Below are 27,232 nucleotides of genomic sequence, written 5' to 3' on the forward strand. Positions count from 1 at the left end.
TTTTCACTTTTAGTGAAACTGCCAATCGGTATGAATTAAATATTTCACCACTGAAAATTGGTGTAATATTTAAATCTGGGCATTGCCTGATGCTTACAGCATCAGCCATTGGCTGGGGGAGTGTCACCTCTGTCCCCTCCCTCCCCCCAGATCTGATTGGGCGGCTAGCGTCACATGGATACTAGCCCCAATCAGATATGGAGGGATGGCTGAAACCTCCCAGCACCTTCCCGACCCTAGATCGTCTGCTGCGGACCCCCTGCTGCGGACCCCCTGCTGCGGACCCCCTGCTGCGGACCCTGTGGATCGCGTCTGCCGCCGCCACCGCTGATCAGCGGTAAGTATTGCCGCCACTCCCCCCGACCCCCCCCTCCACCCCACCCCCGCGACCCCCCCCACCCCCCTCTCCACCCCCCCTCCACTTTCATACCTGCACCTCGACCTCCGCTCCCTCTGCTCCCTCTCCCACGTCTTCATCCACCGGCTGCTGCTCTCCTTCTGACAGCCGGTGGACTGTGATCACAGCAGCAGCAGGCTCAGTGTAAATGCCCTGCTCCTGTGATCAAACCCACCATCCCCCAGTCCCAGTGATATCACCCCCCACCTCCCAATAATCACCCCCTCCCCCAGTGTTCACCCCCCCCCCTGTTCCCTGTGTTCACCCCCCCCTGTTCCCAGTGTTCACCACCCCCTGTTCCCAGTGTTCACCACCCCCTGTTCCCAGTGTTCACCCCCCCCCCCGAAAACCCAGTAATCAGCCCCCAGCTCCTGCTCCCCTTTCTGCCCCAGTAATCACCCCCCGATGCTGCCGGCCTCCTACCCCCCCTTGCTGCTGCCGGCTCCTGCCCCAGTGATCACCCCCCTTGCTGCTGCTTCTGGCTCCTCCATCTCCTCAGCCCCCTCCTACGTCTGACCGCCCCCTACGCCTGACCGGCCCCACACGTGACTGCAGAAGGTTACACCAAGCACACACACGTACACTCACACTATAATAAAGTTTTGATTTTTTTTTTTTATTTTTAATTTTTTTTTTTACACACGCACAAAGCACACAAAATGTCCCGCCCGTCCCGCTCATCCCAGTCTAGGGCGTACTCAGCTGAGGAGGCTATGTCAGGTTGGTGTGTGTGTGTTGTAGTGTATGAGATTGTGTGTGTGTGTGTGTGTGTGTGTGTGTGTGTGTGTGTGGTGTATGCACTACAATATACCACACCGCACACCAACCTGACATGCACTACACAATGGTGTCCGCTAACAAATTGGAACCCTTTGCGTTTGGAGAGTCCCTGTGTGCCCAAACATTGGAGCTCACCAACAAGTGACCCCATTTTGGAAACTAGACCCCCCAAGGCACCTATATAGATGCATAGTGAGCACTTGGAACCCCCAGGTGCTTCACAAATTGATTCATAAAAATGAAAAAGTGGAAAAAAAAACACTTTTTTATTTTTACGGATTAATTTGTGAAGGACCTGGGGGTTTCAAGTGCTCACTATGCATCTAGGTAGGTGCCTTGGGGGGTCTAGTTTCCAAAATGGGGTCACTTGTGGGGGAGCTCCAATGTTTGGGCACACAGCGGCTCTCCAAACGCAACATGCTGTCTTCTAACAATTTGAGTCGACAATTTGTTAGCGGACACCATGTTGCTTTTGGAGAGCCGCTGTGTGCCCAAACATTGGAGCTCCCCCACAAGTGACCTCATTTTGGAAACTAGACCCCCCAAGGCACCTATCTAGATGCATAGTGAGCACTTGGAACCCCCAGGTGCTTCACAAATTGATTCATAAAAATGAAAAAGTGGAAAAAAAAACACTTTTTTGATTTTTACGGATTAATTTGTGAAGGATCTGGGGGTTCCAAGTGCTCACTATGCATCTAGATAGGTGCCTTGGGGGGTATAGTTTCCAAAATGGGGTCACTTGTAGGTGAGCTCCAATGTTTGGGCACACAGCGGCTCTCCAAACGGGACATGGTGTCCGCAAACAAATTGAATGGAAAATCGGCTCAAATTGTTAGCGGACACCATGTTGCGTTTGGAGAGCCCCTAATGTGCCTAAAAAGTGGAGCTCCCCCACAAGTGACCCCATTTTGGAAACTAGACCCCCCAAGGCACCTATCTAGATGCATAGTGAGCACTTGGAACACCCAGGTGCTTCACAAAATGATCTGTGAAAACAAAAAAGTACTTTTTTTTTCACAAAAATTTTCTTTTAGCCTAAATTTTTTAATTTTCACATGGGTAACAGGATAAAATGCATCCTAAAATGTGTTGGTCAATTTCTCCTGAGTACACTGATACCTCATATGTGGTCATAAACCACTCTTTGGGCGCATGGCAGGGCTCAGAAGAGAAGGAGCACAATTTGACTTTTGGAGCTAATTTTCCATTCAAAAAGTAAAATGGCGCTCCTTCCCTTCTGAGCCCTGCCGTGTGCCCAAACAGTGGTTTATGACCACATATGAGGTATCAGTGTACTCAGGAGAAATTGACCAACAAATTTTAGGATGCCTTTTATCCTGTTACCCATGTGAAAATGAAAAAATTTAGGCTAAAAGAAAATTTTTGTTAGAAAAATAAAAATGTTCATTTTTTTCTTCCATGTGGCTTTAGTTCCTGTGATGCACCTGAAGGGTTAATAATCTTCTTGAATGTAGTTTTGAGTAGCTTGAGGGGTGCAGTTTTTGGAATGGTGTCACTTTTGGGTGTTTTCTGTCATAAAGACCCCTCAAAGGGACTTCAAATGTGATGTGGTAACTAAAAAAATGGTTTTGTAAATTTTGCTGGAAAAAAGATAAATTGCTGATGAACTTTGAACCCTTCAAACTTCCTACCAACATTTTTTTTTTTCCAAAATTGTGCTGATGTAAAGTAGACATGTGGGAAATGTTATTTATTAACTATTTTGTGTCACATCACTCTCTGGTTTAGTAGAAAAAAAAATCTAAATTTGAAAATTGCAAAATTTTCAAATTTTTTCCTATATTTTTGATTTTTTCACAAATAAACGCAAATATTATCGACCTAAATTTAATACTAACATGAAGCCCAATATGTCACGAAAAAACAAACAATCTCAGAATCGCTAGGATCCGTTGAAGTGTTCCAGAGTTTTTACTTCGTAAAGGGACACTGGTCAGAATTGACAAAAATGCCAAGGTCTTTAGGGTCAAAATAGGCTGGGTCCTGAAGGGGTTAAGAGGATAAAAATTGATGGGAGTGCTTTAATGTCCTGGGAGGGGATCCACATGTGTGGAGGGGGCTCAGGAGCTGAAATTGCAGCTAATGCTAGCTGTATTACATAATGGGCATCTGTATGTAACAGCCACCAGCCCATAATTGTTAAATATTTCAATGGCACTGTCAATAAGCGACATTTAAATGGAAGGTTGCTCGGAGCTGCTCACATGCACCAGCTCTCATTGGCCCCATGACGTGATTGTAGGGGCACTGATGAGTTAACATGGCAGCCGAGGGCCTTCTGAAGGCCCCCTCGCCTCGTCTGTCATACCAATACTCCTGTGAAGAACAGCCATAAGCTGAGCTCTATAGAATTCTGGTCTATAAAAGTGTGGTATTAAATCAACCCCATCAGTAAACATAGTAAAAAGAAAAAAAAATTAACGCCACAATTGATTTTTTTTTTTGGTCACCTAAAAAAATTGGTATCAATAAAAACATCAGCTCATTACGCAAAAAACAAGCCCCATCAACAGAAAAACAAAAATGTTTCGGGTCTCAGAGAATGGCAACAAAGCAATAAAAATATTCCGATTTTTTTATCACTTGAATATAAAAAGAATTGATGTACCTTTGGTATCACTGTAATAGGATCAACCTGAACAATCATGTTTCCAGGTCATTTTTACCGAACAATGAACACTGTAAAAATGAAACTCAAAAAACAATGGCAGAACTGCATTTTTTTCAACATTACATCCCATTTGGTAATGCTATAACTGGAACATTAGCGGTCTCACTGGGCCAATGTACTGTAAGGAAAAACCAAATGATGCGGACTTTGTAAGGTGTAATAGTGTAATGCTACCACTAGAGGTCTCACTACAGCTAGAAATGGTATAGTGCTATGTGTCTAAGTAATGCAAGCTCTTATTAGTGTATCTGCACACTAAAGGGCCAATTCATCAAGACTAGCATAGCACACGTTCGCTAGTAATATATACTAGGCTGTAATGATGAAGCCATTGTCTGATTCATGCCTTACTGACATATGACATACTGGTCATATGTCAGTCCCCTTATGTTGATGCGGGCTCAGGAACTGAGCCGGCTTCTTTGCTGGCAGATGATGTCTGTGTCATGCAGCTATCATCTGCAGGTGGAGTGGAGCTGTTAACCTGTTCAATGTCACTGACAATCTGTGAAAGTGGCATATACAGCGTGCAGCCTGGGAGGTGCGCAGTATTAGTTGCCCATCAGTGCCCCTTGCTGATTGTGGGGCGCTAATAGGTTGCAATGACAAACAAGGGTTTGCTGAAGATCCCTGTGTCTGTCAAGATGGTACTCCTATATAAACCACTCAGCGTCTGGCATTCATACGACCATGATTTTTGCTATTCACAGCAACACTAAGCTCAAGACCCCCAAGGGTAAACGGCATCAACAAGAAAAAAAAACAAAACGCCCAATTTGCAGTTTTCAACTGAAAAAATAAATACAATAAAAGGTGATCAAATCATCGGATCTACCCAAAATTGTATCGATCAAAACATTGGCTCATGGCATAAAAACAAATCCTCACACAGCCCCATCGACCAATAAATGAAAAGTGTGTGGGTCTTGCAAATGTGAAAGTAGTGTTTGGAGGGCACCACCTATGTATAAAGGGGAGATCAACTACTACATCTTGATTACTTACACATTGAAGCAGAGAAGAAGAGATATGTAGACAATAGTGATCACCTCGAAAAATGGGTCTTGAAAAATGGTGACAAGCAAAATTCTGTGTGTATTTTTCACAATTTTCCTAATTTTTTTCAACACTTAAATTAAAAAAAATATTTATGTTTGGTATCACTGTCATCATACTAACCTAGAGAATCATATTGCCTGGTAAATTTTACCATATAATGAATGCTGTAACAAGAAAAACATGATTGCAAATTTGCATTTTTTTTGGCACTGGTTCCATAGTTGGAATTCTTTTTCCATTTTCCAGCACATCACATGATAAACAGATAGCACAACTCATTCCACCAAAAGCAAGCTCTAACATAGCCATGTTGATGGAAAAGTAAAAAGGTATGATTCTTGGAATAAGGGGGAGAATTAAACAAAAGCACAAAAAAATTTAAAAAATCACAATGTTGAGATTGGGTTAAAATAACAAAACCCTGAGATGTAGTGCAATAACTTATATTATCCCAGAGGAAACAACAGCAAAATGATGCTCATCAGGCACACATTAGGTGGGTTTAGATTGCCGCTTAAAGGGTTATTCCCATCTCGTACATTTCTAGTAAATCCACAGTATGTGGTGGATAAAACCAAAGAAATGAGCTGAAACACATGTTGGTATAAGTGCAATGTGTAGGTGCACATTCACACTTTGGCCACCTAACAGACAAAACCTAAGTTAAAAACTAAATGAGCAAATACCCAGTAAAGAAATAAGTAAATAGTACATGTAAATAACAAGGGCTGCTTAGCTGACACGGTTCTGATCAAAAAGCGTAAAAGCCATCCCACCACGACAAGGTGCACCCAATTGTGAAATGTGTGTCGGTTCACCAGTGATATAATTGTGTAAACGGACTCTGGACCACATTTGAACTCCATTTTGTTACAGGAGAAAGTTTCTGTGGAGCATTTTAGAACTGGAGAGTTATTCAACTGCGTGAAGACTATTTACGGCTAAACTGCCGTCGCCGTAGGGTTTTTTTGGGTATCTTCGACACAGTTGAGGATGGACTGTTCCTCTGCGTTTGCTATAGACACCACAGGAAGGGAGAGGGAAATTTGGTTGGGGAAATAGAGGAAATATTTGTAAGATTGTAAACTTCAGTGCTGTACTGCAGGCTAGCCTTTACGTTACACGCATACAATTAATCCAATTCTCAGGCTGTAAAACAGTAATAGACGGCCGATTTAGACAGGCACGCCAGCAGGCAAATCTATAGAAAAATAGTAAATACAGATTGCTTGGGTGCCATGATGTATAGCACAGAGGTTCCAGCCATTGGCTAATGTCTGCATAATTGTTTTCTATTGTCCGGGTAAAAATATTCACTTAAGTAAAATAGTTCTTTTGGGAACAAACTGAGTTGGTTTTATTGTCCGTAGCTCTGCGGTGTCCTGAAGAACACTCCCGGTACACAATCATGATGGTCCTATCTCTGGTATTAAGCCTCTCTATGTGTCAGCAGACCTCAAAAATAGAGGCAGATAATGACCCAGACCCAAATGTATAGCTTTCCACAGGCAGATGTCTAAACAAACAGGGGCCTGACTCCCCCTTTTTGGGCTGGGTATTTTGTCTATACAGCTTTCCATGGGCAAGTGTCTGAAACGTCGGGTCTGGGTCCCGCTCTGCCCCATCTATATTGAGGCTCGCTGGCACATAGAGAGGTTTAATACTACATATATGATCACCCTGATTGGGAACACCTTGTCGCGATGGGATGGCTTTTACACTTTTTTGATCAAAACAGTGTCAGCTATGTACCCTCTGTTAGTTACATGTACTATTACTATTTACTTACTGCAGGGTATTTGCTCATTTTGTTTTGTATAGTAGATGCAGGTTTTATCTCGAGAACGAAGCTCTCTCTCATGTATGCCATACAAATGAGTGGAAATTCTGACCAACTCTCTACTTATAGCAACAGGTGTCAAGGCCCCATGCTGAAGACAGAAGCAGATCCCATTGGTAAGATCTGCATCTACTATACATTAATGGTCCATCCTGTGGATATGCATACACAACCCGATATTTTATTATATTAATCTCAATATGTCACTCAGTTTGTACAGTCAGGGCAGATCTCTTTTCTTATGTTTCTACTTTTGGACTTTATATACTCCAATAGAAGGACTGATAAAAATTATATCCTTTTCATCTGTTTTCAGGAGCAACTGATACCCTAAGAAAAGGCAATAATCAATAAAAAGCCAACAGATGCACCCCCATTAGTTAATTAAATCTTTATTGAAAATACAAGTCAACACAGGAAAACAATAAAAACCATTTAAAAGGACACCCTTTCTGATGAAGCATTCTGCGAAAACATGCTTTAAAGGGCTTATAGGTGATAAATATGAAAATGTCTTTTTGTCCTTTGAAAGATGTGTTCTTAGGTTACTCCTTTGTGATCTGATGTTCATGCGCTCCTCCACTGCAATTACCTATGCATTTGTACTTTATATTAGTATTTTATAGGCTTGTCTGAAGCATTTGATCACTGAGATTCTGTATATACTTTTTGTAATCCTTGTAATTGCCTGCATTTGACTTCACTGAATGAGGTCTTTCTATTAGCACATGCACTTTATTACTATATAAGATGTATATGAATTGTCACATTTACCTTTTTGGTATCCTATTAAGTGATTAACCAAATCTGGCCATGAGACGGAGACCTAATACCCATTTTGATGTGAGGTACAGTACAGACCAAAAGTTTGGACACACCTCATTTAAAGATTTTTCTGTATTTTCTGGACTATGAAAATTGTACATTCACACTGAAGGCATCAAAACTATGAATTAACACATGTGGAATTATATACTTAACAAAAAAGTGTGAAACAACTGAAAATATGTCTTATATTCTAGGTTCTTCAAAGTAGCCACCTTTTGCTTTGATGACTGCTTTTGCACACTCTTGGCATTCTCTGGATGAGCTTCAAGAGGTAGTCACCGGAAATGGTTTTCCAACAATCTTGAAGGAGTTCCCAGAGATGCTTAGCACTTGTTGGCCCTTTTGCCTTCACTCTGCGGTCCAGCTCACCCCAAACCATCTCGATTGGGTTCAGGTCTGGTGACTGTGGAGGCCAGGTCATCTGGCGTAGCACCCCATCACTCTCCTTCTTGGTCAAATAGCCCTTACACAGCCTGGAGGTGTGTTTGGGGTCATTGTCCTGTTGAAAAATAAAAGATGGTCCAACTAAACTTAAACCGGATGGAATAGCATGCCGCTGCAAGATGCTGTGGTAGCCATGCTGGTTCAGTATGCCTTCAATTTTGAATAAATCCCCAACAGTGTCACCAGCAAAGCACCCCCACACCATCACACCTCCTCCTCCATGCTTCACGGTGGGAACCAGGCATGTAGAGTCCATCCGTTCACCTTTTCTGCGTCGCACAAAGACACGGTGGTTGGAACCAAAGATCTCAAATTTGGACTCATCAGACCAAAGCACGGATTTCCACTGGTCTAATGTCCATTCCTTGTGTTCTTTAGCCCAAACAAGTCTCTTCTGCTTGTTGCCTGTCCTTAGCAGTGGTTTCCTAGCAGCTATTTTACCATGAAGGCCTGCTGCACAAAGTCTCCTCTTAACAGTTGTTGTAGAGATGTGTCTGCTGCTAGAACTCTGTGTGGCATTGACCTGGTCTCTAATCTGAGCTACTGTTAACCTGCGATTTCTGAGGCTGGTGACTCGGATAAACTTATCCTCAGAAGCAGAGGTGACTCTTGGTCTTCCTTTCCTGGGGCGGTCCTCACGTGAGCCAGTTTCTTTGTAGAGCTTGATGGTTTTTGCAACTGCACTTGCGGACACTTTCAAAGTTTTCCCAATTTTTCAGACTGACTGACCTTCGTTTCTTAAAGTAATGATGGCCACTCGTTTTTCTTTACTTAGAATTTGTATTATGGCAAGAAAAAAGCAGCTAACAGTCTATTCAGTAGAACTATCAGCTGTGTATCCACCAGACTTCTGTACAACACAACTGATGGTCCCAACCCCATTTATAAGGCAAGAAATCCCACTTATTAAACCTGACAGGGCACACCTGTGAAGTGAAAACCATTTCCGGTGACTACCTCTTGAAGCTCATCAAGAGAATGCCAAGAGTGTGCAAAGCAGTCATCAAAGCAAAAGGTGGCTACTTTGAAGAACCTAGAATATAAGACATATTTTCAGTTGTTTCACACTTTTTTGTTAAGTATATAATTCCACATGTGTTAATTCATAGTTTTGATGCCTTCAGTGTGAATGTACAATTATCATAGTCATGAAAATACAGAAAAATCTTTAAATGAGAAGGTGTGTCCAAACTTTTGGTCTGTACTGTATATATATGTGATGTATTTTCTCCACATGGGTCACTAATAAGAAATAGACACATCTGTATGGATTGATTTGGACTGGCATAATAATATTTACCTGTGTTTATTGCAGTGTAACCTCCTTTTAAATTGCTTTTACTCTTTTTCTATGTTGATTTGTATTTTCAATAAAGAGTTAATTTAGAATAAGTGCATTTGTTGGCTTTCTTCAGGAGCAACTGGCAGCATCCGAAGATGTCATTGTCAATTAAGTTGTACTGTTACTTACAATTTTTCTTTATTACATTGTTTTTCTCGGTTCGTAAGAAGATTTAATTTTAACATGACACATATCATGCCACAACGGTGTGAGTAAAATGAGCCTGCTAATTAGTAGGCTTCCAAGATTTCCTTGTTTAAACCGATCTGATGCTGAGACCTTAAAGGGAACCTGTCTGTCATGTCTCCAAATTCCATTAATATGCAAATTTGGGGTTAATTTGCAAGTTAATAGCGATCTAAAGCTGTGTGGCAGCTGCACTAAAAGAAAGGCTGTCAAGAGAAAATGACCTTTCTACCTCCGAGTAACCTCAGGCTTTCAGTCATAGAGGCATGCCTGTGCAGCAACAGTCACTACTCAGCACATAATGAGAGGAGGCTGTAAGAACACCCTGGTACAGTGTGGCTGCACTGATATGCTGCAGAGATGAGTGTCAGTCACTTGTTTACGGTCGCTGCTCACTGTAAACTGCTCAGTGACTGAAGCTGCACCGGCGCCCCTCTATGACTGAAAGCTGGGAAGATTAAAGTTCACCTTCTCCCGATAGCTGGGCTTTCAAGTCAGCGACCAGGCAGCTTTGGAATGCTATCAGCTTGCAGATTAACTCCATGTCCGCAGGTTAATAGTGTTTTCAGGCACGACAGGTTCCCTTTATAGTTATTCTCAAGTTCATCAATTGGCAAAATTGCAAAGTTCTTGTAAAAACAAGCAACTTTGCAATTTACTTATGACAAATACTCTCCATTCTCTAGAATGGAGGAATTTATAATTTTATTGTTTATCACTCCATGCCTAGGTTTCCAGCTATCACTGCAAAGTATCAGTGGTGGAGAACATGTGCAGTGCTTGAAAGCACTTTTTTACAATAGAGCATGTAACAGCTGCTCTGAAGCTAGCCGGAACAATGGAGCAGTGTTAGCTTCCAATCTACCCAGCTCTAGTGCAACTGCGCTCCTCTGAAGCTGCAAGGCAAAGCTGCCTCTTTCTGCAAGATTGGGAGTGCACAGTTGAGGCTAGCGGCGTAACAATGCCATTGGTCCGAACTGTCCCTCAACCAAGAGCATACTGGCCTCCTGGAAAGCAACAAGATGGGAGGCAGGAAGGTGCTAAAGATAATGAGACAACTCCATGAAATATATCCTGAAGTGCAATCTTTTATTTGGGAAGGATGCTTTTGAACTTTTGCTGAGGAAACAACAATACTTCTGCTTGATCCTTAAAGCTTTCAACTCTACCAAAATCTTAGCAAATAATTTTGTGTCTGAATCGAAAAGCCCTGGTGAAATATATCCCCATACTTCCTGTACAGTTTGAAAGGAAATAAGTCAGATCCGGTTGAGTTAAGAGGTTATTCATAAAGTGTGATTGTTTGGCAAATCCATGGGTGCTCTTGATATTGTAAGTAAGGGAAGCGGAGTCTAAATCTGCAGTCAGTTATGACAATAATCCCAGAGATTGGAGAAAGGCCTGTGCAGTATGTGATCACTTCTATCACCATAGGCTCCCCAGCCGCAAGGTACCTGCATTAAGTGCAGAAATTTCATATTGCAAAAGAAGCCCCTGTGTCTATGGCTAATGGAGTCAAAGCAGCCCACGCCATCTGTAAAACCCAATACATCATTACTTACCATCGTCTATCAGGGAGAATTCAGTCATTGTATAGTCACTCATCTCAGAACCCAGCAAAGCTTTCACTCGAACTTGATAATGAATAAAGGGATCGACAATCTCTTCAGAAAGATCACAGTAATTATGTAAAATATTCCGACAAGTCTCTACAATCGTCCAGACATTATTTCTGAAATGGAAAGCTAGCAGTTAATATTTTGGAAACCGAAAAATAATGTTCTCTCATTTCCTCACAAGTCAGTGGTTGGTTCCTTTATACATATTTTTACCACACAGAGTACATAGTAGAGAAATCTCTTCTCCTTTCTGTGGTTGTGGTATGAAAATATATCATCAAAGCAATTTCACCAGAATTCTGTAGTAAATTTCTTTGAAAAGTCACAAAAATTTGGAGGTGTTCAAAAAGTTTGCGACTGCTAACTTTTTCACGCCAGTTTGCTAGTTATGCCAAAATGGGTGAAGCTGGGGCGTGCCAAGGGAACAGCGGGCGCATGACGCCACAGCTCTTCATGACAAGCTCGGGTCTTCTTTGCATCAGAAATCTCACCCTAGTGAGGGACTTGTGCAAGATCTCTGGCTCTAACATGCCCACTCATCAAAACACAGGTCCTGATGAATCGGGGCCATGATCTTTGCACCCATATACTGTGAAGCCTCAATAGACTTTATTTTACAAGACGAGGCTATAATCTGGAGTCCAGAGACTTGAGATTTCTTTCCAATCTGTGGTGGTCGCCAGACCCAACTTGTTTGATACTTTTGTACACACTGATCCTTAAAAAGGCACTGTGTCTGCAGTGGTTTCTGCCACCATAGAAATAGTATGCAGCTAGGTTTAATTCTGCTTTAATTAACTGTATTAGAGCAATCTTTGACTGCTAATCTGGGAAGTTACATGCGTGTAAGGCCTCATTCACACATCCGTGTTTAAACAGGTACATTAAAGGATAGTACAGGTGTCATCAGTATTTTGGATCCGTGTGTCAATGTACAGTTTGTGATCCCTTTTTACCATTAGTGCTTCATCAGTGTTTTTCATGGATGGATAAAGAAATAAATTGCAAATTTTCTCCAATCCTTTACAATGTGAAATACAGACAGCACACAAATGTGTGTTTTTCACGGACCCATAAACTTGTTTTGGCTCTTTTCATCCAAGATACCCCCCAGACTGTGAGTTCAGCACGGACACACAGTCCGTGAAAAAAAATACAGCCCCTCAGACTATAATGGGTACTTGTATCTGTGAAAAAAAAAGGATAGAATGCGTAAATGCATCACGGATATATGAATGGGGCCTTAGATGTAGTTGTACTTCCTCCATGCTTGAACAATCAGTGTTTAATACGAAAAATGTTTTACTGAAAGGAGTAGACCGCTACTCTAAAACCCCTGATGAATAGCAAAATCCCTTCGTCAAATCCAAGGTGGTTATGTACCTTGCTGGCCCAAGCCTCTCGATCAGCTCATCAACGCGTGGCATGGGATATGCGTCAAATTTGGAGACCTCATTCAACTTCCGATAATCATTGCAGAATCTCCATTCACCATCGGGCTTTGGGACCAAGACGATTGGACTCGACCAACCGCTCTTGGATGCTTCAATGACACCGAGTTTCAGCATACGAGCCACCTCTTTGGAGATCAACTCTCATCAGGCCTCATGTATCCAATAGGGCTTCAAGTTCACCCGCATATGTGGCTCCGTCAGAACCTCGTGTTCTATGACCCTTGTGCAGCCTCAGCAGTCTAAAATAAAAACCTGCATACATACCTCCAGGACTGGCACCGTTTCTCTGTTGTGGTTTCTGTGTCCTCTAGCAAGAACATGAAATTGTTATGTCATGTAACCGCTGCAATCAATCAGCAGCCACTCAGTATTCCATGACAGTATTCCATCTCAGCAGCTCAGTATTCCATCAAAGGATGTCTGCTCTGCCCGAATAGCGAAGGATGCAGATGATCAGCGACCACTGATTAGTTGCGGCAGTTACGTGACAAAACAATTTCATGGGACTGCTGGGGGACACAGGGACGACATCGGAAATATGTATGCAGTTTTTTTTTTGTAACTTAGAATGCACAGATGAGCTATTCATAAGGGGTTGTCCAGTAGTGGTTTGGTCAGATTTTTGCATATGCAGTGTATGTTTGGTGTATGACCTGGGGAAGCTCCCCGAGTATTCATCACTATGGAGGATTTAACATTAACAACAAAATGTAATAAAATATTCCTCACTTGTAATACTTGTATTCCACCTGAAAATAGGGAGTGACTGAAGTCATGTTGTAGTCCCAGTACAGAGTAGAATTAAAGTTATATGATTTCTTCTGCAAGTTAAAAGGTTTTTGAACTGGAGAAAGAAGAAAAGAAATACAAAGTTCATGTTAGAAAAATGGTACACAAATGATATAAACGCCATCAACAATGACATTTAAAGAAGACAACTAAGTTACACGTCCATAATGGTAAGATACTTAAAAGAGTTGTCCAGGCAAAATTGTGACAGCAGGATGGGATATGTTAAATATAAATCTCAGTTATACTCACCTACCAGCACATACCCAGATCCAGCACAGGCTGCTGTGTGGTCTACGTGGAGAAAAGAAGCAGTAATGTCGCTGGTCCACCAGCCACCAAACAGCTGCGGCCTGTGATTAACTACAACAGTTAGGTGACCTTGACTGGCATATCATCATAAAACATTCACTGATGTGCTTCTCAGTCACCTGACTGCTCCATCCAATTTAAGACTGCATAGCTCCAGCGGCTATTGGAATTAAGACATTGCCATTTCCCGGCTCTGCACAAACCCCAGAGCAGCCTGAAGTCAATCCAGGTGAGTATTCCTGACTTTGGCCAAAATTTTATTTTGCCAGCACAACCACTTTAAGGTCAGGCATTATGATATAATAAAATTTAGCAGTGCCCCAAATTATTAAAGGGGTTGTCCACTACTTTTATATTGATGCCCTAGGGCATCAATGTAAAAGTAGTGGACAACTTCTTTAAGGAGGCTCTTCTCCCATGAACATTTTTATCCTCTCAATATATTGCGATCATCATATTATATAACATTGTGTACTTACAATTGCTCATTTTGCCTTTCTATCAGTAGTGTAACTACCCCAGGCTTTGAAGGGCCCACTTGTGCGGTGTCACTGGGGAGAGCACCTTAGTGTTGTGCACGCCCAAGATCCATGCTGTACAATGAACATACAACCCCTGGCAAAAAGTATGGAATCACCGGGCTCGGAGGATGTTCATTCAGTTGTTTAATGTTGTTGAAAAAAAAGCAGATCACAGACATGGAACAAAACTAAAGTCATTTCAAATGGCAACTTTAGGGCTTTAAGAAACACTAAAAGAAATCAAGATAAAAAATATGGTACTCAGTAAGGGTATTTTTTTTCAGACCAAGCAGAGGGAAAAAATTATGGAATCATTAAACAACTGAATGAACATCCTCCGAGCCCGGTGATTCCATAATTTTTGCCAGGGGTTGTAGAAGGGAGGAAGACGTGCACCTTGCCTAAAAAGTGAAGTGCGCGGGATTTGGCTGCCGCAACTGCACGTCACAGGGCGCTGTGACGTGCAAACGAGGGGGAAAATATTATAATTAACAAAGCAGGCGGGGATTTCTTGCTGGCCCAGGGCCCGCAAGGTATCAGAAGCCTGAATTAATAAAAATAAATTTCACAGCAATTAGACCTCTAATATGAGGCATATAGGTAGGTATAGATTCACATTTCTATCACCTGTATGCCCATATTAGTAGGTCTGATAAGTTTGAGGGGGTGACAGATTCCCTTTAATTCTTCTGTTTTCCCTTAGTTCTATGACATCACGTGATTAAACACCGATTAGCTGAATCCTTCTAAGCTCTATGTAGAAACAGGAGGTCAATTTTCCCTGCATGAGTCATAGTCACTGCAAAAGTCCCTGACAAGGAGAGAGAGGGAGCAGCTGGGTCATGAGTTGAAGAAAGAAATGAATTCTACATAGAGCAGATAAAAGAGAAGAATTATCTGGGTAGAAGGGGAAAATGAGCAATTGTGAGTACACAGGGCTATAAATTATGACAATTGCAATATATTAAGTTGATAAAAAAAAATTTGATGGGAGGAGTGGAAAACATGGGAAACATGATTAGTGATAACAAAAATTCTCCAGTAAATGTCACTTGCTTAACCCAGCAGGAAGTACGGCGGCGTCTAAAACTCACTAAAGTTGACAAATCCCTGGGCCCGGATGGGATACACCCGCGAGTACTGCAGGAATTAAGTAACGTCATAGATAGACCATTATTTTTAATCTTTAAAGATTCCATAATAACAGGGTCTGTACCACAGGACTGGCGTATAGCAAATGTGCTGCCAATATTCAAAAAGGGGACAAAAACTGAACTTGGAAATTATAGGCCGGTAAGCTTAACCTCTACTGTGGGTAAAGTCCAGGAGGGTTTCCTAAGAGATGCTATAATAGAGTATCTGAAGAAGAATAACCTCATGACCCAATATCAACATGGGTTTACGAGGGACCGTTCCTGTCAAACTAATCTGATCAGTTTTTATGAGGAGGCAAGTTCTGGACTGGACCAAGGAAATGCAGTGGATGTTGTGTATATGGACTTTTCAAAAGCTTTTGATACGGTTCCACACAAAAGGTTGATACATAAAATGAGAACAATGGGGATAGGGGAAAATATATGTATGTGGGTTAAGAATTGGCTCAGTGATAGGAAACAAAGGTTGGTTATTAATGGAAAACACTCAGACTGGGTCTCAGTTAACAGTGGGGTACCACAGGGGTCAGTATTGGGCCCCCTTCTTTTTAACATATTTATTAATGACCTTGTAGGGGGCATACAGAGTAATATTTCAATATTTGCAGATGACACTAAACTCTGCAGGGTAATCAATACAGAGGAGGACAATTTTATATTACAGGAGGATCTATGTAAACTAGAAGCTTGGGCTGATAAATGGCAAATGAGCTTTAATGGGGATAAATGTAAGGTAATACACTTGGGCAGAGGAAATAAAATGTATAATTATATGCTTAATTGTAAAACACTGGGCAAAACTGTCACTGAAAAAGACCTGGGTGTATTGGTGGACGACAAGCTCACGTTTAGTGGCCAGTGTCAGGCTGCTGCTGCAAAGGCAAATAAAATAATGGGATGCATTAAAAGAGGCATAGATGCTCATGAGGAGAACATAATTTTACCTCTATACAAGTCATTAGAGCGACCACACTTAGAATACTGTGTACAGTTCTGGTCTCCGGTGTATAAGAAAGACATAGCTGAACTAGAGAGGGTGCAGAGAAGAGCGACCAAGGTTACTAGAGGACTGGGGGGTCTGCAATACCAAGACAGGTTATTACACTTGGGGTTATTTACTGTGGAAAAAAGAAGGCTTAGGGGTGATCTTATTACTATGTACAAGTATATGAAGGGACAGTACAAAGACCTGTCTACTGATCTTTTTACTCTGAGGCCAGAGACGGGGACAAGGGGGCATCTTCTACGTCTGGAGGAAAGAAGGTTTAATCATAATCACAGACGCAGATTCTTTACTGTAAGAGCAGTGAGACTATGGATCTCTCTGCCGCATGATGTTGTAATGAGTGATTCACTGTTAAAATTTAAGAAGGGCATGGATGCCTTTCTTGAAAAGTATAATATTACAGGTTATAAATACTAGATTCCTTGATAGGGTGTTGATCCAGGGAACTAGTCTGATTGTCGTATGGAGTCGGGAAGGCATTTTTTTCCCCAATGTGGAGCTTAGTGTTTGCCACATGGGTTTTTTTTGCCTTCCTCTGGATCAACATGTTAGGCTATGGGTTGGACTAGATGAACTTAGTCTTCCTTCAACCTTAAAAACTATGTTACTATGTTTAAGACAGTTGTAGATTTTGACAATCCTGAAAATTAAATTTTACTAAATATGAATACAATATTTTGTGATAAAGCTTGCCACTTGCACTTCATTGAATAATGCTACCTGCTTTCAGTCTAAAATACGTGTCACTTTCCTTTCCTCAATTTTTTTTCAGATCATACAAGACGCATCATTGAGACAGTGGAGCTCATCTCTGGACACCAATGTACTGCTGAGCAATTCAACTGTATATAAATTTACAGTACAGGGTTCACGGTATTAACACAAGATGGCACACAGCACGGAACAAATACCAAGATGTTCCTGGCATGGTTCACTGTTCTTTATTGAAATATGTGCAAAGAGTGATGAGAGTCATGGCATAAATCAGGAGTCTAAATATTGAGGGTGTTTCCACATCTTACAGCTTTATAGTTCCTATATACTGTATTACTGAGATATGTGACATTGTGTAGGCCATATCTTCTAATAAAAATTAACCACCTTCAATACCCCAGGTGATCAGCTGTTATTAATGGGGAAGCCTCTGCAAGAGAAGTGCAGCATTACAGAGATGGACATCAAATAAATCCCCTTAAAATGATGCATGGGTACGCTTGGGCTGCCAGACCAGGAGCCACCCTTACCAAGCAGCCCTCTGTTCTGGCTCACAGCGAGGGGTGCTGACAAGGGGATAAGGCGCAATCTGCCATATGGGCAGGGGTTTTCTTTACGAGAAAAGCCTTTTAAAGTCAGTTCTCACTTCAGTATAGGCAATGAAAGTTGTGTCTTAAAATATTCTAGGTGGTATATGGTTTAATGCTGCTGTCCAGGGAAAAAAATGGTATCTGATTACCTCCAATACCTTTGTTCATCACATCGGTTCTATGAAATGACTAAAAAATTGTTAAAAATAGCAGATGTGTAAAGGACCTGTCGTACAGCAACCTGATCCTTCTGAAAGAGTGCCACTGGCCAGAATATCCTTGTATTCAGTGATACCAGGATATCCCCAGTGTGAAGGTGGTCCATGATTAGCATGCCATCAGATTTCTGTGGTTATAGTTTGCCTATGAAGTCTCACAGCTGTGTTGTTATACTAACCATAACGCCTCTTCACAGCAAGGTGTTAAATTGTGGTTAAAGATTGTGTGGCTGTAGACATTCTTTTCTACCACAGTGCATAGTTACTGAAGACACATAAAAAATGGAAAGTGAAACAACTGATTGTCACTGTTGTGGGTTTTGGTGTGAAGCCATAATGGTAAAACACTAAACCTAGAAAAGAAGGGTAAAAGTAAACTGATTGCCATGCTGAAGAATGCGATAGATGAAAATTGGGTCTCCTAGATTCGCTCTATGCCTAGTGTACTGGAATAGGTGCACAAAGGGGCAGTTCTGGATAATGTAACAAGAATATATATCAAAACATATTAGACTAAATTCTGTTTTTGTTTACTGCATATATGTGTATATAGCTATACACACACAACACACAATGCTGCGCAAAAGCTTTAGGCAGGTGTGGAGCAAATGCTGCAAAGTAATAATTCTTTAAAAAAAAAACAAGCAATAGTTTATTTTTATTACTTAAAATGAAAAAGTGAATGAACAAAAGAAAAATCTAAATCAAATCAATATTTGGTGTGTCCACCCTTTACCTTCAAAATAGCATCAAAGTATCAATTCTTTTAGGTACATTTAAACACAGATTCTGAAGGAACTTGGGAAGGAGGTTGCTCTCAACATCTTGGAGAACTAACCCCAGATCTTCTGTGGAAGTAGACTTGCGCAAATCCTTCCGTCTCTTAATGTAATCCCAGAAAGACTTGATGATGTTAAAATTAGGGCTCCGTGGGGGTCACTTCCAGGATTCATTTTTCTTCTTTACACTGAAGATAGTTCTTAAAAAGAATCTGTCCCCAAGTTTTTGCCACCTGATCTGAAAGAAGCATGATGTAGAGACAGATACCTTGATTTCAGTGATGTCACATACTGGGCTGCTTGCTGTAGATTTTATACTGTTTTATCAATAGGATATAATCACTAGAGAACTTGTACCTGATGTCATGTAATCCGCCATACACATGAGCTCTGTATAACCTCGCCCCCACCACTGATTGGCAGTTCCCTGACTACGCACAGTATACACAGAAAGCTGCCAATCAGTGGTGTGGGTGGGTTATACAGAGCTCAGTATTCAGAGAACTGCTAAATCTGCACTAGAGAAAACAGTCATTTTTATCAAGACTGCAGCAAGCAGTCCAGAAAGTGATACATAGCTGAAATCAGGGTCTCTGCACCTACATCATGCTGCTCTGAAATGGGTTAGCAAAAACCTAGTGACAGATTGCCATTAATGGCACTGGCTGTATGTTTAGAGTCATTCTCCTGTTGCAAAATCAATTTGGAGACAGACAATCAGAAACCTCCCTGGTGGCATTGCATGATGGATAAGTATCTGCATGCATTTCTCAGCATTAAGGACACCAATAATCTTGCGCAGATTCCCAAGACCATTTGAGGAAAAAAATCCACAAACTTGCAAGGAACCCATGCCACGCTTCACTGTTGCTTGCAGACACTCATTATTGTACTGCTCTGCAGCTTGTCGGCTAACACACTGCCTTCTGTTTTATCAGCCCAGAAAGCTTGCTGACATTTTTTTTTTGCACCCCAGTTCCTATAGTTTTGAGTATAGTTGAGTTTACTCAAAAGTTCATTGGCATCCTCAATGCTAAGAAATACAGGCAGGTATTTATCCATCAGGGACGCATCTGACTGGCTCCAAAATGTTATTCTGCAGCAGGACAACGACCACAAACAGAGCCAATGTCATTAACACATATGTTCAGTGTAAAGAATAAGAAGTCCTGGAAGTGATGATATGGCCCCCACAGAGCCCTGATCTCTGCATCATTCAATCTGTATAGGATTACACAAAGACAGGATGTACACAATCTTTCGACCACAGAAGATCTCACCAAGATGACTGGAACAACATCCCTGAAGAGTTCCTTATAAAGCTGCGTGAAAGCATACATAGAAGACTTGATCACGTTTTCAAGCAAAATGTGGTCACACCAAATATTAATTTGATTTAGATTTCTCTTTTATATTATTTTGAAGCATTTTTTTCACACTTGCCTAAAACTTTAGAACTGTATATTTATATTTACACATACACAAGTATCATTTTTGCAAGACTACGGAGGAAGCAGTCTCATTTCAGCTAATGCTCCGGTTATGCTCTTTGACCTCATATACGGTCAATGGCGTGAGCTTGTGTTATGAGCCTTTTTAAACATCCTGCCTTTGACGATAAGATGACTGCTGTCAAGGTCATATGCATAATACAGTTAATCGAGTTGTCTGTTGGCCAAACGCTTGACTCAAAAACAATCCAGAACATTTTAATAAGCGTGTTTTCACATGGATTCATTTTTGCTGAGTTTTTGGAGCAGAGATTTTTGAGAAGAATTTTTGAAGAGTTTCCACTCCAAAAATTTCTAAAACATAAGTACTGTATACCTGGTCAGACAAGAGCATGTGGTCTGCTTCTAAATTCTGCTGTGTGTTGTGTTCCTCCAACATAAAGGTGTTCAGGTCTGACAACAGCTAACCGTCTCTGGTCCAGGTGCCGTCACCAGAACATTATAGATTCAGGTTCAGACAGTACAGATCGAAGAATTTTAGACATGGACAGAGCGGAGCTGCAGGATTCTGGTAATTCCGGGAAAAGAAAAAAAGACATACCATTCTTATGCTAACCACAGCCTTTCTGAGTAAAACTTGTTTTTGGTAATGAGGAAGCCTATTGCAATTTCATGCTGGCTGTGGTTAGAGCAGCATGAATCTGCTGACATCTTCTCAAAAATTGTAAATTGGCAGCCCCTCCCCTCTGACTCTTTAATGAGTTCAAGTAGCAGACAAATGTCAACTTCACTTGCTCAGACTATGAAGCAGGCGTCCATGGTAGACTTCTGCAAGAAAACTACTGGGGAGGGAGATAAATACGAGGATGAGCACACAGATTTTTTGAGGCATTCAAAAACCCATGAGTTTCTGAAGCACAAACCACTTAGGAAACGCTCCTTTTTGAGCAGTTTTTATTTTACTTAAGAGGTTTTGATAATTTTTAGAAGTCTTTTTCCTGGAACGATCTTTGCAGCCTTTTGATTGAAAAGTAAAAGTTTTCCAAGTCTTTTTGAAGCAGCTAGAGAAAGGGATTTTGGATAGTAACAACTCATAAAATACTCAAACAACTATGTGGGAACACAGCTAAAGAGAGTATTCACAATGAGTCTTTTTGCTGATTTTTTGGAGTGGACACTTCAATATTTTGAGTTTTAAGGCTTTAAAGAAGATTTTGGAGAGTTTCCGCTCAGTTTCCACTCCAAACACTCGGTAAAAAGGCTCAGTTGGGGGATGTGCACATGACATCTTTAAGATGCCAGCAGACCCGCCAAAGTTTTCCTAGGCGAAGCTGCTTTAGAAGACAGTCGGCTAAAGACTCCACATCTAAAAAAAAAATTTTCTAAAGGACACATATGGTTCACATGTTTAGCTTTCAGTGTCTTTTTATACTGCTATGATGTTGTTTTCAGTTTTATTTATAATATGAGGTGTAGCAATAGAGAGCTTTTGGTATATATCTGCTGTAAAAACCTTTTAAAAAACACACATAAAAAAACGATTTACATGCAGAAAACATGACCAAAAATTGACATGACATTTTTTCCAAAAAAAAAAAAAAGCTTTAAAAATGTGTGTTAAAAATGCATTTTCTAATTCAGGTGAATGGGAAACTTGTAGCAAGCAGATCCCAATTCAAACACGCCGTCAATAACTGTGGGTGAATATAAGCGTCAAACTCTGGCCCGCGGGCCAAATATGGCCCTCAGGGTGATTATATTTGGAGGATTATGTGGTGCCCATTATATTGTAAGGAGCACTATATGGGGCCCATTATACTGTGTGCGGGGCTGTATGGGGATCACAGTTGGGGAATCATACTTTGCTAGGGGTGTTGAGCGGGGGTACAGTAAGGTCCTCATACCGTGCGTGTGGAGTAACTCACTCTAGCGGTATCATACGGTGCTTGGGAGCACAAAAGGCATCATACTTTATGGGGGCAATGAAAGGGCAATCTAGGGGCTTCGATAGGAGGAAAACTACTTTGCAAGTGCTGCAAAATTGTGAGATATTCGGTGAGGTCACAGAAAGCATATTAACTTTTTTTTTTGAGGGGGGCGGGGCCCAATTAGAACAATTAGAACTTCTGCTATGGGACGCCATGCGGTCTCTCCATGTCAAGTGAACCAATGAATATTACCACTATATTTTTAATTCCTTTGAGAATTTGTTCTTTGGTAATTCTGTGTTAGAGGATGCAAAATGTAAAGAAAAAAAAAAAATTCTATACATTTTAGTAGTTTTTTTTTTTTTTTTTTTTTTATTAGTTTTCAAAGCTGTGAAAAAAATGCAAATTTCTATGTTGCATGCTGTGAAGACACAGGGTCTTCTGTGGGCAGAACACTACTCAGACAACACAGGGTGAGGGTAAAAAAGTGTGGCAATATTTTATTGAACCACCAAACTATCACGCGTGAATCAGGTTTGACAGACAGTCGCTCTGGATCCGGCTGTAGAAGGCAGGCTTTGCAGACACCTTCTTAATCCTGTCATCTCTGTAGTGTAGTGGTATCCTTCTCTCGCTAGGATCCAGCAGTGATCTCCACCTTCTGCTGCTAATTGACACACCCTTGCTTGATATTTAAAAACCCTCAGTGTCTCCAGAAAATCACCGGTGATAGAACTATTTTCCCCTGCTCAGGCCTGGAGTACTAGCAGTCGGCTAGTTTCTTCTTGGAGTTTCTTGGTGGATTATTGTCATCTTCTCTCTGGTGTCTTCTCAAGCTAAGTGTATCCCCTTGTCTCTTTTCCTTATCTTTAGTTGCAGTGGGGGCTGACTAGTGCTCACCCCTCCCCCTCCCTACATAGGGACTAGCTCTAGGGACAGTTAGGGATTAGGTATCCTGCTCGTCGATAGGTGTGGAACCTATTTAGGGACGGTAGGGGAGTCAGGGTTTTGTAAGAGCTGCCTAAGGGTCTCCACTCTCCCTTTCCCTAGTTGTTTGGCTTCTCCCCTTTTCCCATAGTCATACACTTGGTCCTTCCCTTACCTAGCGTGACACAAACAGAAAATAAACATATAGAACAGTCCCAGCAAATACCCAAGATGGTTAAAATTATATAGTTTCATCCTTCCGCTGGTCCGCCGGGAATAGAACAGCTGTGACTTTGGGATTTCCACAGCCAACTACCTCAACCAGTGGCCTCCCGCTTTTGGTGGGTCCCCACAGAGAGGAGGTAGAGGAAAGCTTAGGAAGCCGACAGTCCATCTAGGTACAAGCCAGGATACCAGAAGGTCCCACCCTGGCTTCTCCAAACGTCTCCATGGGTTCCAGGCGACCGGAGGGTCCCACCTGGCAACCCCAAATATCATATCCAAGGGACCAGGTGACCTCATTGTCCCAACCTGGTTTCCCCAAATGTATCCATGGGTTCTCTGATGGTCAATGGACAGATCTGTATCCTTACAGTCAGGGTTGTGTACCCTTAGGCTGGAAAGCTGTAGATTCCAAATCGGTGTCTCTGGATGGAGCCATGCTACCAAACTACTGTCCTGAAGAGCTTGTCTGATTCTCTGATTCACCTTGCAGCAGGATAGAAAACCCTTTTTATATTTACATATATGGCTAAGGTCATCAGTCACAGATCAGGGCTCATTGTTTAAGCATTTAATCAATTTACATAGTTGGTATCCCCCTGCTCTTGTAAATCAACAACTAGCTGGCTTAGTACAATACTATACAGATTGTGCATGCGTTTTTCCTGCAGAATACATGCGGATCCACATGCGGGTTCACATGCGTTTCCACATGCAGATTGACAAGCACTTTCCAGGCGATAGCATCACTTGGAAAGTGCTTGACAACTAGGTCACACTGTATAAATCCATGCAAACAGCATGGATTTATACAGTGTGAACCGTAAAAATTAAAACAAATAAAGCTATACTTACCTCCGAGGCCCCGGCGTGGCAGCAGCGCTGCTTCCTGGCTGGTTCCCGGCTGCCGGCATATCGCGAGACAGAGCGGTGAAGGGCCTGCGGTCACATGACTGTGACGTCACCGAAGGTCCTTCAGCGCTGCTGGCATTCAGAGAGAAGACGCCGGACAGGTGAGTATAAACTTTATTTGTTATTTTATACTTTTTTTACAGGTACAATGGTACCCAGGTCTGGAGGAGAGTCTCCTCTCCTCCAGAACTGGGTACCATCCGCACATAGAGACGCATAGAAGCCGCTTGTAAAAATGTACAGTCGCGGTTTCTGTGCGTCTCAATGCAAGTCAATGGCGGGAGTTCCGCTGCACTTCCGCAAAATTAAATGACATGCTGCGGATTTTTGTACGTAGCATAAACGCTGCGGAAAAATCCGCAGCATGTGCATAGAACATGCGGAATCCCCTTGGGGACCATGGGGTGCGGATTACCTAGCGTTTCACAAGCGTTTCCGCTGCGGAAATTCCGCAGCATAAACGCTTGAAAAACGCTACGTGGGCACTCAGCCTAACTCAGGCAAGAAACAAGATAGAGAAATGGGAAAAACACCATTCAATTCAGAACAGTACAGATTTTCAACAGATATGTCACAAGAGTATCTTTGCTAATATTTTACCCACGCAGAATCAAATGCAAAATTTCAAAACACATTGCCGAAAAATCTATATGATATTAAATTTGCAAAAAATTCAAATGTGCCTCCTATGCTCCTAGCCACATCTGTACCAAAATTCAAGTTGGGCTCTCAAAGAGATCATACAGCCTCCAAAGACCATATTCAGACCAAATCTACCATGCAACTTTTCAACTGAAGTGAGAAAAATATTCCTAACATCCGGTTCATGTACTGTACAAAACAGGACCACTAAGAAGAGGAGGAGAGCTTGTTAAAACATTGGTTAAAGGAAGCATAACCCATTAAAGGGACACTGTAATACCACACTTTCACTCAATTAAGGGAAACAGAAATAAAAGCAAGGATTTTTTTAATTCAGCAAACGACAGTGAAGTCCATGAAGTAATTGAAGATGGCACAAGATTGGCAATGGATGACATAACTGGTTATATGACCTGAGAGTATGATCGGCACTGTTGGCTGCTGGCTAATGGACGCTCCAAAGATTATGCTAATGAAGAAGTACAAGTGACTTTTTTTTGCACCTTCTTGTCCATCACTGTCCTTTGTGTATCCAAGAAAACCAGACATATTAAAAGTAAGCAAAAATCAGATATAACTCAGGTGGACCCAAACCCCATAGCAACCGTACATACTCTTTGACACAAAAGGAAATGGCCATTGTTAGTAAGAGATTGTGGCCAAGATTAAATCTCGCCCAGTAGAAGGGGCAAATTCATGATAAAAGCTCAGTTTAAAGACTTACTATTAATTGTTCAGACTAGATCATTTTGTTTTATTTTAAAGCTTGATGATTTACCTACTATACTCTGTTTAAAAATTTGAAGGACATGTCTAGTGTCGTAATAATAATAAAAAAAAATTGATACTCGTATATTTAAAATATTGCTTCTTTTACTTTAGTATTAAACATATAATTAGGATGAGACTGTGTTTAAAAAAATCACACTTAAAAATATGATCCCAATGAGAGCCCAACTTGAATCCTTGTACAAATGTAACCAAGAACTCAAGTAACACATATGCCTTTTTTGAAAATTTTATAACATATTGTTTTTTCAAAATTGTGCATCAAATTTTTGAATTCGACTCCTCAAAAACAACATAACAAACATAATCTTGTGACATATCAAATTAAAGCGTGCACCGTTCTAAACAAAACAGTGCCTCTCCCATCTCTAACTTATTTCTTACCCGAGATACATTTTTTATCATAAGATCATACAAGCCCAAAATTCTGACTTTTTCAAAACTTTAGAAATCTATAAAAAAAAGTAACTAATGAAGATAAAAATGCAAATCTTTTTTTTTGTAATTCACTAAAATAGCTCTTAAAAAAAAAAAATCCGAAGTCATTGGGTAAAAAGAATATTCAGATTTGGATCACTTGACATAGAATGACCCCATGACCCATGATTTCTTTGTATGCCCCTGCAAGCGAGGAAATGCCCAATGCTCCAGTTATGCGGTCTGTCTCTTAAGATTTATTAATTAAAATGTACTTTGTGGGACTACCCCTTTAAGTTTGTTTCCATATTACATAATAAGGAAAGATCAATTGTTGACATTTTTTTAAATAAATATAAAAGTTGGCCTGCGACTTTGTCCAAGTTTTTAATTTTGGCACTCTATGTATTTGAGCTTAACATCCCTGCCTTTGGCCTCTTTCATATGTCAGTGTCTCCAGTACGTGTGGTGACAGTATTCACACGTGCTGGAGACACTTACACACATAGACCCATTCAAATGAATGGCTCAGTGCACATGTCAGTGTTTCCAAGGACCATGTGTCCATGGGCAAAACACGTTGACATGTCAGTTTTTTGCACGCCGCACGGGACGCAAAACGTCCCACACATGTGATGACATCCTTGTGTCATCAGTGTGACACATACCGATGCCTGGGAATCAGAGGTACAGTTTGCGCTGTTCCCAAGTGTCGGGTGCTTCAGGCAAGTCTCATCATTGTCCCCTGCTAGCGCGAGCAAGGGACAATTTTGCCCCCGCTGTCACCTGTCTGACGCCGTAATCCTTTTGACTGGAATCAGCGCACACTTTACTGCGGTACACAGTTGCTACATGTATGCCATACAGGTACCCAAGGACATCTTTGATACTGGTTTTTCCAGTACCGGAAATATCAGGAAGTTTGAAAGAGGCCTTAGACTTAGAGGAAGGCACTTTCTTGGGCCAGGGAAAACATCAGATCAGTAAAAATAGGTCCTTTGAAGTAATGAGTCTAAATTTGAGATTTTGGCTCTAATTTGTGTGGTTAAATTATGTACAGAAAGGGAAAACGAATGGCTAAGTCTGAAACTGTGGCTCCCACAGTAATAAACAATGGTGGGGAGGAAAGGGATGGTGCTTTGCTCATTAGTTAAGACAAGGAGAGAGGGAAATCTGTTATAAACACAGGGATCACCAAACATAAAAGGTATAAATTG

General features: G+C 41.3%; 1 protein-coding gene across 1 annotated transcript in view; it reads right to left on the minus strand.

Moving 5' to 3' along the window:
* Nucleotides 1–27,232, minus strand: part of IFNGR1 (interferon gamma receptor 1) — a 78,513-nt gene that overhangs the window by 26,571 nt on the left and 24,710 nt on the right. Inside the window, exons 2-3 of the mRNA XM_073671319.1 lie at nt 13,374–13,488; nt 11,134–11,303 (exon numbers count right to left, since the gene is read on the minus strand). Of these exons, the coding sequence (XP_073527420.1) occupies nt 11,134–11,303; nt 13,374–13,488 (285 nt within the window). The remainder of the gene's footprint in view (nt 1–11,133; nt 11,304–13,373; nt 13,489–27,232) is intronic.

This window comes from Phyllobates terribilis, unplaced genomic scaffold, assembly GCF_046119375.1.
Source record: "Phyllobates terribilis strain yellow unplaced genomic scaffold, ASM4611937v1 Scaffold_3__8_contigs__length_932513732, whole genome shotgun sequence".
Classification (NCBI taxonomy): Eukaryota; Metazoa; Chordata; class Amphibia; order Anura; family Dendrobatidae; genus Phyllobates; species Phyllobates terribilis.